General features: G+C 40.1%; 1 protein-coding gene across 14 annotated transcripts in view; it reads left to right on the plus strand.

Moving 5' to 3' along the window:
• Positions 1 to 17,604, plus strand: part of ppip5k1a (diphosphoinositol pentakisphosphate kinase 1a) — a 155,466-nt gene that overhangs the window by 89,866 nt on the left and 47,996 nt on the right. For 11 of the 14 annotated variants that reach the window (XM_061975115.1, XM_061975118.1, XM_061975116.1 and 8 more), the window contains one exon: positions 2,297 to 2,422. The exons of the other annotated variants lie outside the window; for them this stretch is intronic. In XM_061975115.1, the coding sequence (XP_061831099.1) occupies positions 2,297 to 2,422 (126 nt within the window). The remainder of the gene's footprint in view (positions 1 to 2,296; positions 2,423 to 17,604) is intronic. 14 annotated transcript variants of the gene reach the window in all.

The raw sequence follows: 17,604 nt of genomic DNA on the forward strand, positions 1-17,604 counted from the left end.
GGGGAAAAAAGATGGCGGCTGTTTACCGTAGTTGCGAGACCGAAACTTTATGAAAATAAATATTTATATTAATCCATATATAAGGCGCACCGGGTTATAAGCCGCACTGTCAGCTTTTGTGAAAATTTGTGGTTTTTAGGTGCGGCTTATAGTGCGGAAAATACGGTACATATATTTTTACATCTACAGTAACTATCAAATTCTCCAATTTACTTAAATACTAAGGTCATCCTTGTTGATCATGGGGGGTGTCCAAAGTATGTGACCTGCAGCTAATTTTTTTATGAGCCCTTGTCAAATTCGAAAAATACAATTACTAATAATAAAACAACATACATTGGGGAAAAGGGTAAAAAGGTTTAATGTGACAGTGAGGAGAACATTTTAAAAGTTGATGCTACATGTTTTTGTTTTTTGGTTGTTGTTTTTAGATATGCAGTAACCTAAACGTTTTCTTGGCCCTTGAATTTTTTTCCATCAAGTTACAAGCATAAACATGAATATATTTTATGTGAAAGACCAACACAAAGCGGCACACATTTCGAAACTGGATGGAAAATAATACATCATATTAAATTATTTTTTGAATTTATTATTAAAAAAATTTTTACAAATAAAAACTAAAAAGTTTAGCGTGCAAAAGTATTCATCTCCCATTATTTCAATCAATCAATCAATCAATCAATCTTTATTTATATAGCCCTAAATCACAAGTGTCTCAAAGGGCTGCACAAGCCACAACGACATCCTCGGTACAAAGCCCACATACGGGCAAGGAAAAACTCACCCCAGTGGGACGTCGATGTGAATGACTATGAGAAACCTTGGAGAGGACCGCATATGTGGGTAACCCCCCCCCCTCTAGGGGAGACCGAAAGCAATGGATGTCGAGTGGGTCTGACATAATATTGTGAGAGTCCAGTCCATAGTGGATCCAACATAATAGTAAGAGTCCAGTCCATAGTGGGGCCAGCAGGACACCATCCCGAGCGGAGACGGGTCAGCAGCGCAGAGATGTTCCCAGCCGATGCACAGGCGAGCGGTCCACCCCGGGTCACGACTCTGGACAGCCAGCACTTCATCCATGGCCACCGGACCTGTGCCCCCCCCCCTCAAGGAAAAGGGGAGCAGAGGAGAAAAGAAAAGAAACGGCAGATCAACTGGTCTAACAGGGGGGCTATTTAAAGGCTAGAGTATACAAATGAGTTTTAAGATGGGACTTAAATGCTTCTACTGAGGTAGCATCTCTAATTGTTACCGGGAGGGCATTCCATAGTACTGGAGCCCGAATAGAAAACGCTCTATAGCCCGCAGACTTTTTTTGGGCTCTGGGAATCACTTTAATCTTTGTGGAATCACTTTTCGCTGCAAGTTTTTGGGATATGTCCTAACAGCTTTGCACATGTCGACACTGAAATATATTGACATATTTTCAGTATGCAGCTTTGAGTGGAAAACATTTGGACACCCCTGATGTATGTAGACCTTGTAGATGCAAGAGAAAAATGTTATCGATATTTGATGTCTTTCTAGCAAGCCTCTCAAGCCCAGGGTTTATCAGAATCAGAATCAGGATCAGAAATACTTTATTAATCCCCGACGAGAAATTAAGATTTTCAGCACAATCCCATTCAAGATCAGACAAACATTACAGGGAAACAGAATATTATCACTGACGGGTCTGCCAACTTCCGGCGCCCCTTACAAAAAAGGTGAGAAACAGGTAAACGTTGGGGGGTAAGAAAAAAAAATCAGTGTAAGCATGGGCCCCTGGAGAGGGGGTCCAAATTATAAGGTTAAATTTAACTTTGCAGTGTTTTTTCTCAATGTTTCGCAGGAGATGTCTTAAACATACAAAAAGCTGCCTTTTGTTCATTCGAGATTATAATAGAATGGTGGTGTACATTCTTCCTTGGTGGTGACTTATGGTGATGCCAGACAAACTACCAGACAAGTCTCATTTTGTATTAGTAAGCAAATATTTGTAAATCTGCAGGTATGCATTAATTTTCAGCTGTCATCATTAGGTAGTTACTTAAATGTTTCCTCATTTTGGAGACCGTGTGTTCTTACTGTAACACTCAATTGTGGTGGTCTCCGACTCTTGCAAGAAGCGAGGACATGGAGAAAAACGTGTGTACAAGTTGCATGGGTTCCTTCGAGCCTGTCTGCATGTCTGATCTTTTTCTATTTTTCTATCTGTCTCTTATCTCTCTTTCTGTCGCTCTTTGGATAGTTATTTGAGTAACAACAGCATGGTATGTAGTGGTAACTAACCCCCCCGCCCCCCTCGCAGGCTCTCAATGTGCCGGGCTGTTCAGCACCACTGTCCTAGGTGGGTCCTCTAGCGCACCTAACCTGCAGGACTACGCACGCGCGCACCGCAAAAAATTCTCCACCAGCAGTCTGTCCTACAAAGACGGTATGTGTTTAAGACGCCGCACAGCAGATAAAACAGATGCCATCTCCTTGAATACTAAACACAACACAAAGAATAAGGATGTGTGGCGATGTAAACATATAGAATACTGACATATACAGTGCATCCAGAAAGTAATTACAGCGCTTCACTGTTACAGCCTTATTCCAAAATGGAATAAATTATTTTTTGCCCTTAAAATTCAACGCACAATAATGACAATGTGAAAGTTTTATTTAGAGATTTTTGCTAATTTATCCAAATTTAAAAAAGTCCACATGTGATTATTCAGTTGGTTAAACATGATTTTGAAAGGCACACCTGTCTGGATATAAGGTCCTACATTTGACAGTGTATGGCAGAGCACAAACCAAGCATGAAGTCAAAGGAAATGTCTGTAGACCTCTGAGAGAGGATTGTCTCGAGGCACAAATCTGGAGAAGGGTACAGAAAAATATCCCCTGCCTTAAAGGTCCCAATAAGCACAATGGCCCCCATCATCCCTAAATGGAAGAAGTTTGGAACCCACAGGACTCTTCCTCGAGCTGGCAGGCCGCCTAAACTGAGCAATTGGGGACACGGGCCCTAGTTAAGCAAATTACCAAGAACCCAATAGTCACCCTGTATGAGCTACAGGATTTCGTCTCTGGAGAGAGGAGAACCTTACAGAAGGACAACTATCTCTGCAGCAACCCACCAATCAGGCCTGTATGGTAGAGTGGCCCCAGACAAAGGCCGTTCCTTTGTAAACATTTTCCAAAATGGACCTGGAAGACTCTCAGACCATGAGAAACAAAATGCTTTGGTCCAATGAGACAAAGATTGAATTATTTGGCGTGAATGCCAGGCGTCATGTTTGGAGGAAACCAAGCACCGTTCATCACCAGGCCAAAATCATCCCTACAGTGAAGCATGGTGGTGGCAGCATCATGCTCTGTGGATGTTTTTCAGTGACATGAACTGGGAGACTTGTCAGGATAGAGGGAAAGATTAATGCAGCAATGTACAGAGACATCATAGATAAAAACCTGCTCCAGAGTGCTCCTGAACAACGATAGTAAGCACACATCCAAGATATCAAAGGAATGGCTTCAGGACAACTCTGTAAATTACCTTGAGTGGCTCAGCTGGATCCCAGACTTGAATCCGATTGAATATCTCGAAAGAGATCTAAAAATGGCTGTGCACTGACGCTGCCCATCCAACCTGTTAGAGCTTGAGAGGTTCTGCAAAGAGGACTGAGCGAAACTGCCCAAAGGTAGGTGTAGCATCGTATTCAAAAAGACTTGAGGCTGTAATTGCTTGCAAAGGTGCATCAACACAATGTTGAGCAAAGGCTGTGAATACTTACATTCATGTGATTTCTTAGTTTTTTATTTTTGATACATTTGCAAAAATTTCATGAAAAAATTACATTGCCATTATAGACTTTTAAGGACAAAATATTTATTCCATTATGGAATAAGGCTGTAAAAATTTAAAAAAGTGAAGCACTGTGAACATGTTCCAGATGCACTGTACATTAAATTTCAAAAGATTAAAGTCCTTGCCATCTTCAAACACCTTAACAGAAATGAACTGTGCGTCATGATAACACTATCCATGGCCATAAATCCATATTTTAGACAAAGTCATTTTAGTCTCTGTTTATTAAATTCCATATTCACTCTAATCATACAAACCCATGTGTTCTCCCCACCTCCCATCATTTTTTCCTCCACACCACTTTGTGATCAGCATGTTTCATTTCAGTAGTTCATATACATGCAACCTAAGCCCCACTTAAAGCTGCAAAAACAAAATGTGGATGACTTTTGAGTCCCTCCAGGATTTCATGGGATTTTTTTGTGATCGTTATGGCCTAAAATGCCTGATTTTGCTGTATCATTTTTTTTTTAAGTTTCAATGTCTTTATTTTTTTTCCTAGTAACACTATTATGTGTTTATTTATGAGCCTTTACTATTTAATTAAAATGTATGTAGCTACCACAAGAGGGCATTTCCATCTCAGTAAGTCAGTTGGTAAACAGGCATCATGATCTTGGTTTCAGACAGAAGCCGGGGAACAAAACGGTATTGTTTATCTGCCTTTTGATTTCTGTGTACTTTACAGGGCCACATGTAATCTTGTTTAAGGTCCTCACGAACGAGGTTTGTTCCATGTTCCATCTGCTGTTTTATTTTTTACACTTGGGACCAATTCACCCAAGGCAAGCATAGTTTGTAAAGCAAACACCACCAAAGATTCCTTTATTGTCTGCTGTCTGATGTGTTGTGCACAAGTTGCAGACATTCTTTGTGTTTGTTTTATGGTTGAAAATTACTTGTCAATTGTAAACGTTTATTTATGTTCCAACACATTGCATATAGTTTACCCCTACTTTCGTTTAGAACCCTGGGGAACTGTTAAGAGCGATCCATAGCGATAATGTTTGCTGGTAAATGATGCACGGTGTGAGATTATCATCACATGTCCCTTTGTCGGGATGAGACTGGGCAATGTAGGGAGACTTGATTGGTTTGACAGTTGACGTGCACATTGTAGTGCTACTCAAAAACAATTTTGATTAGCGAAAATGACAATTTACAAAAATGTGCAGGTATTGGACTAAGTTGCAGATAATTCATGGCAATTGGTTGAATTTGCGTGAATTGGCAACAACGTGAAATCCTGGAGGGTTCCTGTCCAATGAAAACCATGTACCGGTAATTACAAGAACATATTTTATTTGTTTTATGGACAAAAACAACGATGCATGTTTTTGATTGGACAGCAGCAATAAATAGAATCACAACAATAAAACTGACTAACGTGAAACAACTGCTACTTTGAGTTTAATGTCCAGGTGTACAGTTAAGTCACACCACTACTAGACTTTAGATTGGAATAATTCTAGTTATTCGGGAAGTACACAACATTGTTTTATGTATGCCATGTTGTAACTGCAACACTTGTGCAGTGACTGTTAAACCTCTTAGATCATATCTGTCCATGTTTGCATGCATGTAGTAATAGTAGTAGTGGTAGCATTGTTTGTTTCCTCAAGAACGTCTGTGTTGACCTTTTGGGCTTGCATGTATGGGAAAAAAAAACATTTCATCTTTATTTTTCATTAACTGCCTCTAACTATCATAATTCAATTTTTTCATTTTACATTCATAGATGCAACGACTTTCTGCTTTCCCTTCTGTGTTTAATATTGGTACTTAGATTAAATGTGTAGTTGCTTTGTAGACGCACACAGATTTACAGATGCAATCAGAAGTTTACCTACACTCATCATGGGAATGAATGTCAAACTGATTTTGGGCCCTTTGTTTTATTTGAACTGTTCTTTTTCGAGGGTGAAATTATTTACCCAATGCACATTTTTGATGATTTAAAAAAACAAACAAGATTTGGGTAGGTGAAATACATTTTTCTCTAATTTACATACAAAGGGTCAAAATAAATCATATAAATTCCTTATATATATGTGTTTATTAAGTTGTCCTGAAGGTTTCAGAATGTATTTTAGTGATCACGGCATCTTCATCATTGTATACAGTGCCTACCAATACCTTTTCTCATTATAATATTATATTTGTATGCATGTACTTTGCTTAATATACTTAAGCATGTCAATAAATTAGATTGTGTTTTAAAGATAATTTATTTAAAAATATAATTTTTAAAAAGTAAAACTCTTAAATTCTATAAATTCCCTTCAGAAGGAACTATTTCAAGATGATATGTCCTTATTTTGCAAATAAAACTTAAAATTAAATTGTTTATTAAATTTTAATACATGTTTAAAAACTACTTGTTCGAGTTCTAAATAAAAAACATTATTGAAATGCAACTTCTGAAATCAAATCTTTTGTATTATATTCAAATTTATTGAGATGTACTGATAGACATCTACAGTGGGGCAAAAAAGTATTTAGTCAGCCACCGATTGTGCAAGTTCTCTAACTTAAAATGATGACAGAGGTCTGTAATTTTCATCATAGGTACACTTCAACTGTGAGGGACAGAATGTGAAAAAAAAATCCAGGAATTCACATTGTAGGAATTTTAAAGAATTTATTTGTAAATCATGGTGGAAAATAAGTATTTGGTCACTTCAAACAAGGAAGATCTCTGGCTCTCACAGACCTGTAACTTCTTCTTTAAGAAGCTCTTCTGTCCTCCACTTGTTACCTGTATTAATGGCACCTGTTTGAACTTGTTATCTGTATAAAAGACACCTGTCCACAGCCTCAAACAGTCAGACTCCAAACTCCACTATGGCCAAGACCAAAGAGCTGTCAAAGGACACTAGGAAAATAATTGTAGACCTGCACCAGACTGTGAAGAGTGAATCTACAATAGGCTAGCAGCTTGGTGTGAAAAAATCAACTGTGGGAGCAATTATCAGAAAATGGAAGACATACAAGACCACCGATAATCTCCTTTGATCTGGGGCTCCACGCAAGATCTCATCCCGTGGGTTCAAAATGATCATGAGAACGGTGAGCAAAAATCCCAGAACCACACGGGGGGACCTGGTGAATGACCTGCAGAGAGCTGGGACCAAAGTAACAAAGGTTACCATCAGTAACACACTACGCCGACAGGGAATCAAATCCTGCAGTGCCAGACGTGTCCCCCTGCTTAAGCCAGTGCATGTCCAGGCCCGTCTGAAGTTTGCCAGAGAGCACATGGATGATACAGCAGAGGATTGGGAGAATGTCATGTGGTCAGATGAAACCAAAATATAACTTTTTGGTATAAACTCAACTCGTCGTGTTTGGAGGAAGAAGAATACTGAGTTGCATCCCAAGAACACCACACCTACTGTGAAGCATGGGGGTGGAAACATCATGCTTTGGGGCTGTTTTTCTGCTAAGGGGACAGGCCGACTGATCCGTGTTAAGGAAAGAATGAATGGGGCCATGTATCGTGAGATTTTGAGCCAAAACCTCCTTCCATCAGTGAGAGCTTTGAAGATGAAACGTGGCTGAGTCTTCCAGCATGACAATGATCCCAAACACACCGCCCGGGCAACGAAGGAGTGTCTCCGTAAGAAGCATTTGAAAGTCCTGGAGTGGCCTAGCCAGTCTCCAGACCTCAACCCCATAGAAAATCTGTGGAGGGAGTTGAAAGTCCGTGTTGCTCGGCGACAGCCCCAAAACATCACTGCTCTCGAGAAGATCTGCATGGAGGAATGGGCTAAAATACCAGCTACTGTGTGTGCAAACCTGGTAAAGACCTATAGTAATCGTTTGACCTCTGTAATATAACCTTTGTTGGCAATAACAAAGTATTGAGTTGAATTTTTGTTATTGACCAAATACTTATTTTCCACCATAATTTACAAATAAATTCTTTAAAATTCCTACAATGTGAATTCCTGGATTTTTTTTTCACATTCTGTCTCTCACAGTTGAAGTGTACCTATGATGAAAATTACAGACCTCTGTCATCATTTTAAGTGGGAGAACTTGCACAATTGGTGGCTGACTAAATACTTTTTTGCCCCACTGTAAGAGAAATATGTTTAAAAAAAAATAGATAACATCAATGTTTAAACTGCAGCAAAAACTTTGCTGCCCTAGAAAATGATAATAAAGTTGCGCACAACATGACTCAAGTTATTTAATACTGCTGCTGTTTTTTATGGAGCTAATCCCAGCTGCGTTTAAATTAATTGCATTATTGTGATCAAAAGATTGACATAAAACCAGAAAAAGTAAAAGTACTGTTTTTTATACACTTCCAGGGGCAGTTTGAAACTTGCACACAGTTAGATTTTTCAAAGCAAAACATATAATAAACACAATTGACTAGCCTACTGTATGTTACAATTAGTGGTTTTATTTGTTTTACAATTGTCTATATTTTTCAGAATTTCTTAAGTTTATGTACTGTAATAAAATATTTTGCGAGCCCGAATAAAATGGTTGTTTTTTACCACAGTCACTCGCCCTGTCTCGTCCACACATACACGCAGGCAGCGTGTGCACACATACAAAAACAGTCCAAGAAAAGCAACAAACAATTTGCATTCATGTTGTTGTTATAGTAGAATATACAACGATAGCTAACACTAACTATCCAAATCAACACAACACCCAAAGCTAATGTGTGTGCACGTGTTACGTAATGTTGTTACATTATGTCCTATAAGCGGTAAAAGGGCGGGATGTAATGTGTAAAATACATTGGATTGTTAGCGCCCTCCAGGCATTTGTGTAAATGTGCCTCTTTTAAACAACCAGTCTTAGTCCTTCACTAAAATAAAACATCAGTTCTATGTAAAATGTGGAAGTTAATGTGTCAAAAAATAGTAAAATCACTTTTCTGATCAATACAAAAAGTATTGAACGTTAAACTTGTTGCTTTTTCTCTCCTTCAGAAAACATGAAATCAATTAAACAGACCCATCCATCACAGTGCTGTAAGTTAAAACAAATATGTTCATCATCACATAATAAAAACATCACTTCTTGAAGCCTACAGCAAAAAAGCAGCTATGCTGCTGACCTTATTCCTCTTGTTTTTCTGTGGGGAGGCCAAGTACAGTGGGACCTCAACTTACGAGTAATTTGAGATATAAGCTTTTGGTTATGCTTTAAAGTGCGAGCATTCCTGGAGTTACGAGTATTTTCGCTCTTGGTTGAAGTCATATTTTTTACAGGGTTGTTAGAGCAACAAAGAGTTAAAATAGTGTCACATGTTGTTGTTCCTGCTTCATTTACACTTAAAACTAAATTGTTTGAGCAATAAAGAGTTAATGAATGGTTTCACATTGTTTCATTTACACAAGAAACAAACATACGTTTTGATTAGACTGTTGACGAGTGCGTTTGAGCACCATTTATAAATCGACATTCTGCTAAAACTAATTAAGTTAAAGTGAAGGACAAGAAGCGGACGACTAAATCAGATAACTATACCATTAAAAAAGTATGTCTTACCTGGCGAGTTAAACCTGGTTTATACTCTAAACTAAAGTCACGTAAATTGCGTCTTAGGCCCGTTGATCTCGTTATATCATCTGGGATATTGTGTTGTGCTGTCGGTCACCGATATCCATAATGCACAGTAAAAGCAAGAAAGCTAATAAACTACCCAAAAAAAGCTGACGGCAGGGGCAAAGGCTCATCGGCATGAGGAGGCGTGGTGAGCAGAGGGTCATTTGCATTTAACAACTCCTCTTCTCAAAATGAGCTGTTTTTAAAAGGGAGCTAAAAAGTGTCTTGAAAAGATGTCTGTTAAATAAAATCTTTGCACATTTTTATCAAAGAACCACCATTTCATTGTATGTAGACCATAAGAAGGTGTTTTAAATGTAGAAAACAAATGTGCATAGATTTCCGTGGTCATCAGTACAGTATGTACTGATGTCCACATACTGTACAGTATCAGCAATTGCACAACCGCAACAGCTTTCTGAACAGCCTTCTTGGCATTCTTTCTCCCCTGCATATTTCTGGTTCATGTCCTTAAGAAACTAAAAAAGCATCAGAAGGAGCCATCTGCATCAGGGGTTATCGGCCGTGCTGTGGGGGCGCTTTGTGTCGGGCCCGGTGGCCATGGTCTGATGACCTGCTGGTGCAGATGGCTCCTGTGCTAGTTCTTACTCACATGTCTCCTCTGTACTCAGCCATGCATTCATTTGTTCATATAGGTGCGTGTGTGTGTGTGTGTGTGTGTGTGTGTGTGTGTGTGTGTGTGTGTGTGTGTGCGCGATAATGGGGGATCTGGCCCGGTGGCCATGGTCTGATGACCTGCTGGTGCAGATGGCTCCTGTGCTAGTTCTTACTCACATGTCTCCTCTGTACTCAGCCATGCATTCATTTGTTCATATAGTTGCGTGTGTGTGTGTGTGTGTGTGTGTGTGTGTGTGTGTGTGTGTGTGTGTGTGTGTGTGTGTGTGTGTGTGTGTGTGTGTGTGTGTGTGTGTGTGTGTGTGTGTGTGTGTGTGTTTGTGTGTGCGCGATAATGGGGGATCTGGCCCGGTGGCCATGGTCTGATGACCTGCTGGTGCAGATGGCTCCTGTGCTAGTTCTTACTCACATGTCTCCTCTGTACTCAGCCATGCATTCATTTGTTCATATAGTTGCGTGTGTGTGTGTGTGTGTGTGTGTGTGTGTGTGCGCGATAATGGGGGATCTGGCCCGGTGGCCATGGTCTGATGACCTGCTGGTGCAGATGGCTCATGTGCTAGTTCTTACTCACATGTCTCCTCTGTACTCAGCCATGCATTCATTTGTTCATATAGTTGCGTGTGTGTGTGTGTGTGTGTGTGTGTGTGTGTGTGTGTGTGTGTGTGTGTGTGTGTGTGTGTGTGTGTGTGTGTGTGTGTGTGTGTGTGTGTGTGTGTGTGTGTGTGTGTGTGTGTGTGCGCGATAATGGGGGATCTGGGTCATCGGGGTATTGTTTCTAAGTTTGTAAAGCACGTTGCGTTGCATTTCTTTTATGTATGAAAAGCGCTTTATGAATTAAGTTTGATTTTATTTGATAAAATCAAAAGGTACAAATGTCATTTAAATATTGCATTGTCTATACCTTTTGGTTGGCATAACATGAGTGCTCAAGCAGGTGCATCAACTCTTTGAATCCCTCAACTTCAGTTGTTGACCACAGCCGGATACACTGCGTGTTTTTTAGATGTTTGGAGTCACATAAGTCAAATGCATGTGCATTAGAGATGCGCGGTTTGCGGACACAACCGCGGAGTCCGCGGATTATCAGCGGATCGGGCGGATGAAATTAAAAACAATAAGATTTTATCCGCTCGCGGGTCGGGTCGGGCGGATTAATTAGATATTTTTTTTATTTTTTTATTTTTTTTGCGGGTGGCAGTTAAACCAATTGGGAAATATATATACATAGTTAAATGTTGTTACCCACATACGAAAAACGAGCAGGCACCTGCTGCATATGCCACAACAGAAGAAAAAAAAAGAAAAGAGATGGACACTTTTACGGAGCGGAGAAGGGACGCCTCGCCGGGGTCCGGGACCGAGGCCCCTTCCCCCGAGAGGGCCCCACCGGGAGCCGTAGCTGAGGCGATCCGCGAGAAGGGCCCGACGCACGTCCAGGGTCACTACCGCGCCCATCGCACCGACACCCCGCCTCGTCCGCTTTCGCAGTGCGCTCACGAAAGGGGTGGGGCTCACCCTGGTTGATATAGAGAGCAGGACGGTGGCCATGGAATTTCATTTAAGGTTTGTGATAAACTATCAAACTCATTCGTTAAAAGGACTCTATAGTAATATAAAGCAAATTTTTCTGGACATTATCATGCAAGAAAAGTTTATTTTTGGGATCGCGATCACCGCGTAATGATTTTTAAAGGTTGCATTACATTAACTGTCCCATGTGATCAGCCAGTGCGATTGGAAGTCCATGCTCAATTATTGCCTCCGTAAATAAAACTTCGGCATTTATCACATCCAAAGAATCTGTTTGGGCGACGAAAAACGTTGAAAGTTTTCCACTTGTATCGCTAGCAACGGCATTAGACTTGTGTTTTTTTGTCCCAACGTGGTCTTTTACATCGCTAATTCCTCCGTGTCCGATCGAAAAATCTTGTCTGCACAAGGTGCAATTCACGTAGTTTTCACCCTTTTTTTTTTTTAATTTTAATTAATATTAGATATATAACAACGGGCGGATGGCGGGCGGGTGCAGTTCTGATCAAACGTTACATCGGGTGGATGGCGGATGGTTGACGACTTTCTGACGCGGTTGCGGATGAAATAAATTGCCTATCCGCGCATCTCTAATGTGCATAGACGTTTACCTTATTTAGTGCTATAAAATCAAAAGGATCCCACACCTTAGAACTTTTTCTTTGTTTCATTCTAATTTGAGGTTTATGACGACGAAAATCGCTGTCAAACGCTACTCCTAGGCCTTCTTTTAGTACGAACTGTCCCTCGTGAGACTAAAGAAGCACCTTCTGATAAACAGTTTAGTGCTTTACAGTCAAATGACGCAGTAACTGTATTGGTCAGGGTTTTTTTTTTTAATTTGTTTTATTTAATTTTTTGGGTGACACAAGGTGTCGTTTTATAATGCATTGATACTTCTGTGTCGCTTGACCAATTACGAGTACCAGCCCTCTAAAAGCTGTCACAAATGTTTTATAAATGTTGTCATTTCAACATGAAAACTACATTGTATTTTTAAAAAAGATGAACATTTCAGCCTTCTCAGCTGTCAGTTTGCTCCTTTCACAAATAATAATGGGGCCTCTTGTTCACCACACTAGTTGAAGGTACAAGTAATAATGTAGTTGCTGTAACTACCAAGGAGGGCATTTTGATTGATTGATTGAAACTTTTATTAGTAGATTGCACAGTACAGTACATATTCTGTACAATTGACCACTAAATGGTAACACCAAAAATAAGTTTTTCAACTTGTTTAAGTCGCGTTCCACGTAAATCAATTCATGGCAATCCAGGTTAGTTGACCCTCCAATATAGCAGTGGACTGAATAACAGTTGTCTTGGCGCATTTTTCTTTTTTGCACAAATTGCTGCTGTGTACATTTATCATCTACGTAAAGAAAATCCTAAAAGCTAAAATGACTCAAACGCTAGTAATTTTGTTAGATGGCTATTGTGCTACAGTGCGTCACAGCTTTTGCGTCTGTATTCGCAGCATTTCATGCAATGTTAAATTGAGCGTTAACGTGATATTTTGGGCGTTTAGATTGGAGAAGTCTTTTTTTTCTTTCCGATATGTAATGCAGTAAATTTGGCCAGTATCTGACTGATTCCGATCATAATATATACTTCAACTTTATACAGTCATGACCAAATTATTGGCACCCCTGCATTTCTGTCAGATAATGCACTACTTCTTCCAGAAAATTGTTGAAATTACAAATGCTTCGGTATTCACATGTTTATTTATTTTGTTTGCATTGGAACAACACAACAACAACAAAACCAAAAAAGCCAAATCTGATATTTTACACAGAACTCCAAAAATGGACAGGACAAAAGTATTGGTACCTTTTCAAAATTCGAAGAAATAGTTGTATTCTAAGCAGAGGTGGGTAGAGTAGCCAGAAATTGTACTCAAGTAAGAGTACTGTTACTTTAGAGATTTATTACTCAAGTAAAAGTAATGAGTAGTCACCCAAATATTTACTTGAGTAAAAGTAAAAAGTATGTTGTGAAAAAACTACTCAAGTACTGAGTAACTGATGAGTAACATACACACACATATCATATATATATATATATATATATATATATATACATATATACACATACATTGATATATACAGTATATCATTTATATTTATTTATTTTGCCGTTTTTGTTTACATGTTAAAGGTGTTTTATTGAATATACATGCATGTTTAACACATATAGATTCCTTTCTTTCATGTTGACAAGAATATAAGTTGGTGTATTACCTGATTCTGATGACTTGCATTGATTGTAATCCTGACAGCAGTGCTTAACGTCCACGTTTTCAAATGCAGGAGAAAAAAAGTTCCTCCTTTCTGTCTAATACCACATGAAAGCGGTTGGTTTTTGGTATCTTATTTGTCCAGCTTCCATATTCGTTTTCACACACTTTACAAGAAATACATTGGCGGCAAATTCCGTAGCTTGCTAGCTTGTTTGCGCTGGCTTTCGGAGACTCTTATTTTGAAAGCGCAGGCGCGATGGAGCGGCACTTTTATTGTGAAGACAGGAACTGTGCAGTCAGTCTTTAGGCTTGTGACGGGATGTACGTTTGAAATAAAAAAGTGTCTTTTTTCCTTCACACTTTTGATTGATTGATTGAAACTTGTATTAGTAGATTGCACAGTACAGTACATATTCCGTACAATTGACCACTAAATGGTAACACCCCAATAAGTTTTTCAACTTGTTTAAGTCAGGTCATGTGACCGCCTGGCTCTGTTTGATTGGTCCAACGTCACCAGTGACTGCATCTGATTGGTGGAACGGAGTCAAACGTCACTAGTGACTGCATTTTATTGGTGGAACGGAGTGAAACGTCACCAGTAACGCAGGCACTTTGAAGGTCTGTCTGACAGACCAAAACAAACAAAGCGTGCATTAACAGATCGATAAAAATTAGTAGCGAGTAGCGAGCTGAATGTAGATAAAAGTAGCGGAGTAAAAGTAGCGTTTCTTCTCTATAAATATACTCAAGTAAAAGTAAAAGTAAGTTGCATTAAAACTACTCTTAGAAGTACAATTTATCCCAAAAGTTACTCAAGTAGATGTAACGGAGTAAATGTAGCGCGTTACTACCCACCTCTGATTCTAAGCATGTGATGCTCCTTTAATTTGTAATTAAACTCACCTGTAGCAAGTAACAGGTGCTGGCAATATAGCAATCACACTTGCAGCCAGTTAAAATGGAGAAAAGTTAACTCAACCTTTGTGTTGTGTGTACCACACTGAGCATGGAGAAAAGAAAGAGGAGCAAAGAACTCTCAGAAGATTTGAGAACCAAGATTGTGGAAAAGCATGGACACACTCAAAGCTACAAGTCCATCTCCAGAGATCTAAGTTAAGTTCCTGTGTCTACTGTGTGCATTGTCATCAACAGTGTTGGGTTAGTTACTGAAAACCAGTAACTAGTTACAGTTACTAGTTACTTTATTTCAAAAGTAACTCAGTTACTAACTCAGTTACTTACACCAAAAAGTAATGCGTTACTGTGAAAAGTAACTAGTTACTTTTTTTTTTTCTTCTTTTTTTTTAAAGCTCCCATTAATGCCCTTTTTGCCTTCATTTCAGTACTGTTATTGCACTGGAGAATAATACAATCTGTTGATCAACTTGACATGCATTTTTATTTTCCTTTTAACATAATTAATGAAAAACAGTGCAACATAAAAAGGCATTCCTCCTTTCTTTAAACTTGGACCAATGACCATGAATAAAAAACAAGTTAAAGTGCAACATAAGAAGAAACATCATCTTCCTTGAAACATAGGTAGTGAAATAAAGCCTGACATCTGGAGTGATGCTGCTGTCTTCCACACTTGGAGCCATGGATTTTAGAATACTTGTTTTCAGTGGCAGGATCATTGACACAGATGGTGAAGTTTTAGTGCTCAGTAGAGATGGAACACTTTTGAGGGGTTTAAGCACCTGGAGGACCTCATCTGCCACTCTCACATCATCATCAGACAGGGTGACATTTGTCTTCAGGGTGTTGTGGGTCAATGCAGAGTATATAGCTGCCTGCTGCTCCAACATATCATAAGTGGAGTTCCACCTCGTTGGGACATCATGTATGAGCAGGCAGCTTTAGCATTTCTTGCTTTGTCTTAAGCACATGAGCAGCTGTTGTGCTTGGGTGGAAGTAGGAAACCTTCCTGATCCTCCCAAAGAGGCGCTCCATCCTATTGACTGAGATTCCCTTCTGTGATGCCAAATTCACTACATGTGCAAAGCACCTATCTGTGGTCCCAGTCCTGCCTCATTCTCTGTAATTATTTGATTTTTGGCATTATCACGTGTGACTGGGATATCTTTATCTTCCATTCCTCCACTGCTTGTGTCAGTACCTGCGCAAGGCGACTCTCGTAGAGGGGGGCGTGTCTTCTCATCTCCCAGTCTCCTGTGATGAAGTGAGCGCTTATAGTTCCCCTGGACTTCCACCCGTCTGTCATGAGCGCAACAGATGATAAATAAATAATGATAAATGGGTTGTACTTGTATAGCGCTTTTCTACCTTCAAGGTACTCAAAGCGCTTTGACACTACTTCCACATTTACCCATTCACACACACATTCACACACTGATGGAGGGAGCTGCCATGCAAGGCGCTAACCAGCACCCATCAGGAGCAAGGGTGAAGTGTCTTGCTCAGGACACAACGGACATGACGAGGTTGGTACTAGGTGGGGATTGAACCAGGGACCCTCGGGTCGCGCACGGCCATTCTTCCACTGCGCCACGCCATGCTCGGGATAGTTTTTTCTTCTCCTGCTCATAAAGATCTGGCACAATCTTATTGCTGAAGTGGGTGCGCGACGGGATGTCGTAACGTGGTTCAAGCATGTTCAGCATGTGTTTAAAACCCTCGTTTTGCACAACCGAGTCTGCACCTATAAACACACCGATTAAATGGCGCGGGGCGTTCAAGCTCCTCCGTTACTCCGCTCGCCATGACCACACTGTGTGTGGACTGAACGTGCCAACAACTTTTTTTTTTTGTTTCATATATCAAACCGCGGATCACTTATTGTGTGCCTCCCCACACCCACACCCACACACACATAGACCGCGCCTCTTTTCTTCTCTCCGGCTTGTAACAGAGGAAGATTCAGAAGAACGACACCGCAGCGCTTCTGTTTCTAGCCGATACTACATCAAAAGTAACGTAAAATAACGCAGTTAACGCATCATGTAGTAGCGGTAACTAAATTACTGAATAAAAAAAAATAACGTGTTAGATTACTAGTTACCGCCGAAACTAACGGCGTTACAGTAACGCGTTACTTTGTAACGCGTTAGTCCCAACACTGGTCATCAATAAGTTTAAAGCCCATGGCACTATAGCTAACCTCCCTGGACGTAGACGGAAGAGAACAATTTATGAAAGACTGCAACGAAGGATTGTTAGAATTGTGGATAAAGAACCTCGATCCACTTCCAAACCAATTCAAGCTGACCTGCATATACCTGGTACAACAGTGTCAGCTTGCACTATCCGTCACCATCTCAATGAAAAGGGACGCTATGGTAGGAGACCCAGGAGGACCCCGCTGTTGACACAGAGACATAAAGAAGCAAGACTGGAGTTTGAAAAAACGTATCTGAGTAAGCCAAAATCCTTCTTGGAGAACGTCCTGTGGACAGATGAGACTAAAGTAGAGGTTTTTGGTAAAGCACATCATCACACTGTTTACAGAAAACAAAAGGAGGCCTTCAAAGAAAAGTACAGCATCCCTACAGTCAAGCATGGTGGAGGTTCACTGATGTTTTGGGGTTGCTTTGCTGCTTCTGGTACCGTATGCCTTGACAGTGTGCATGGCATCATGAAATCTGAGGACTACCAAATAATTTTGGGGCATAATGTAGGACTCAGTGTCAGAAAGCTGGGTCTCTGTCAAAGGTCATGGGTCTTCCAGCAGGACAATGACCAAAGCATACTTCAAAAAGCACACAAAGATGGCTTAAGACAAAGCGCTGGAGTGTTCTGAAGTGGCTATCAATGA

This window comes from Nerophis lumbriciformis, linkage group LG15 (assembly GCF_033978685.3).
Source record: "Nerophis lumbriciformis linkage group LG15, RoL_Nlum_v2.1, whole genome shotgun sequence".
Classification (NCBI taxonomy): domain Eukaryota; kingdom Metazoa; phylum Chordata; class Actinopteri; order Syngnathiformes; family Syngnathidae; genus Nerophis; species Nerophis lumbriciformis.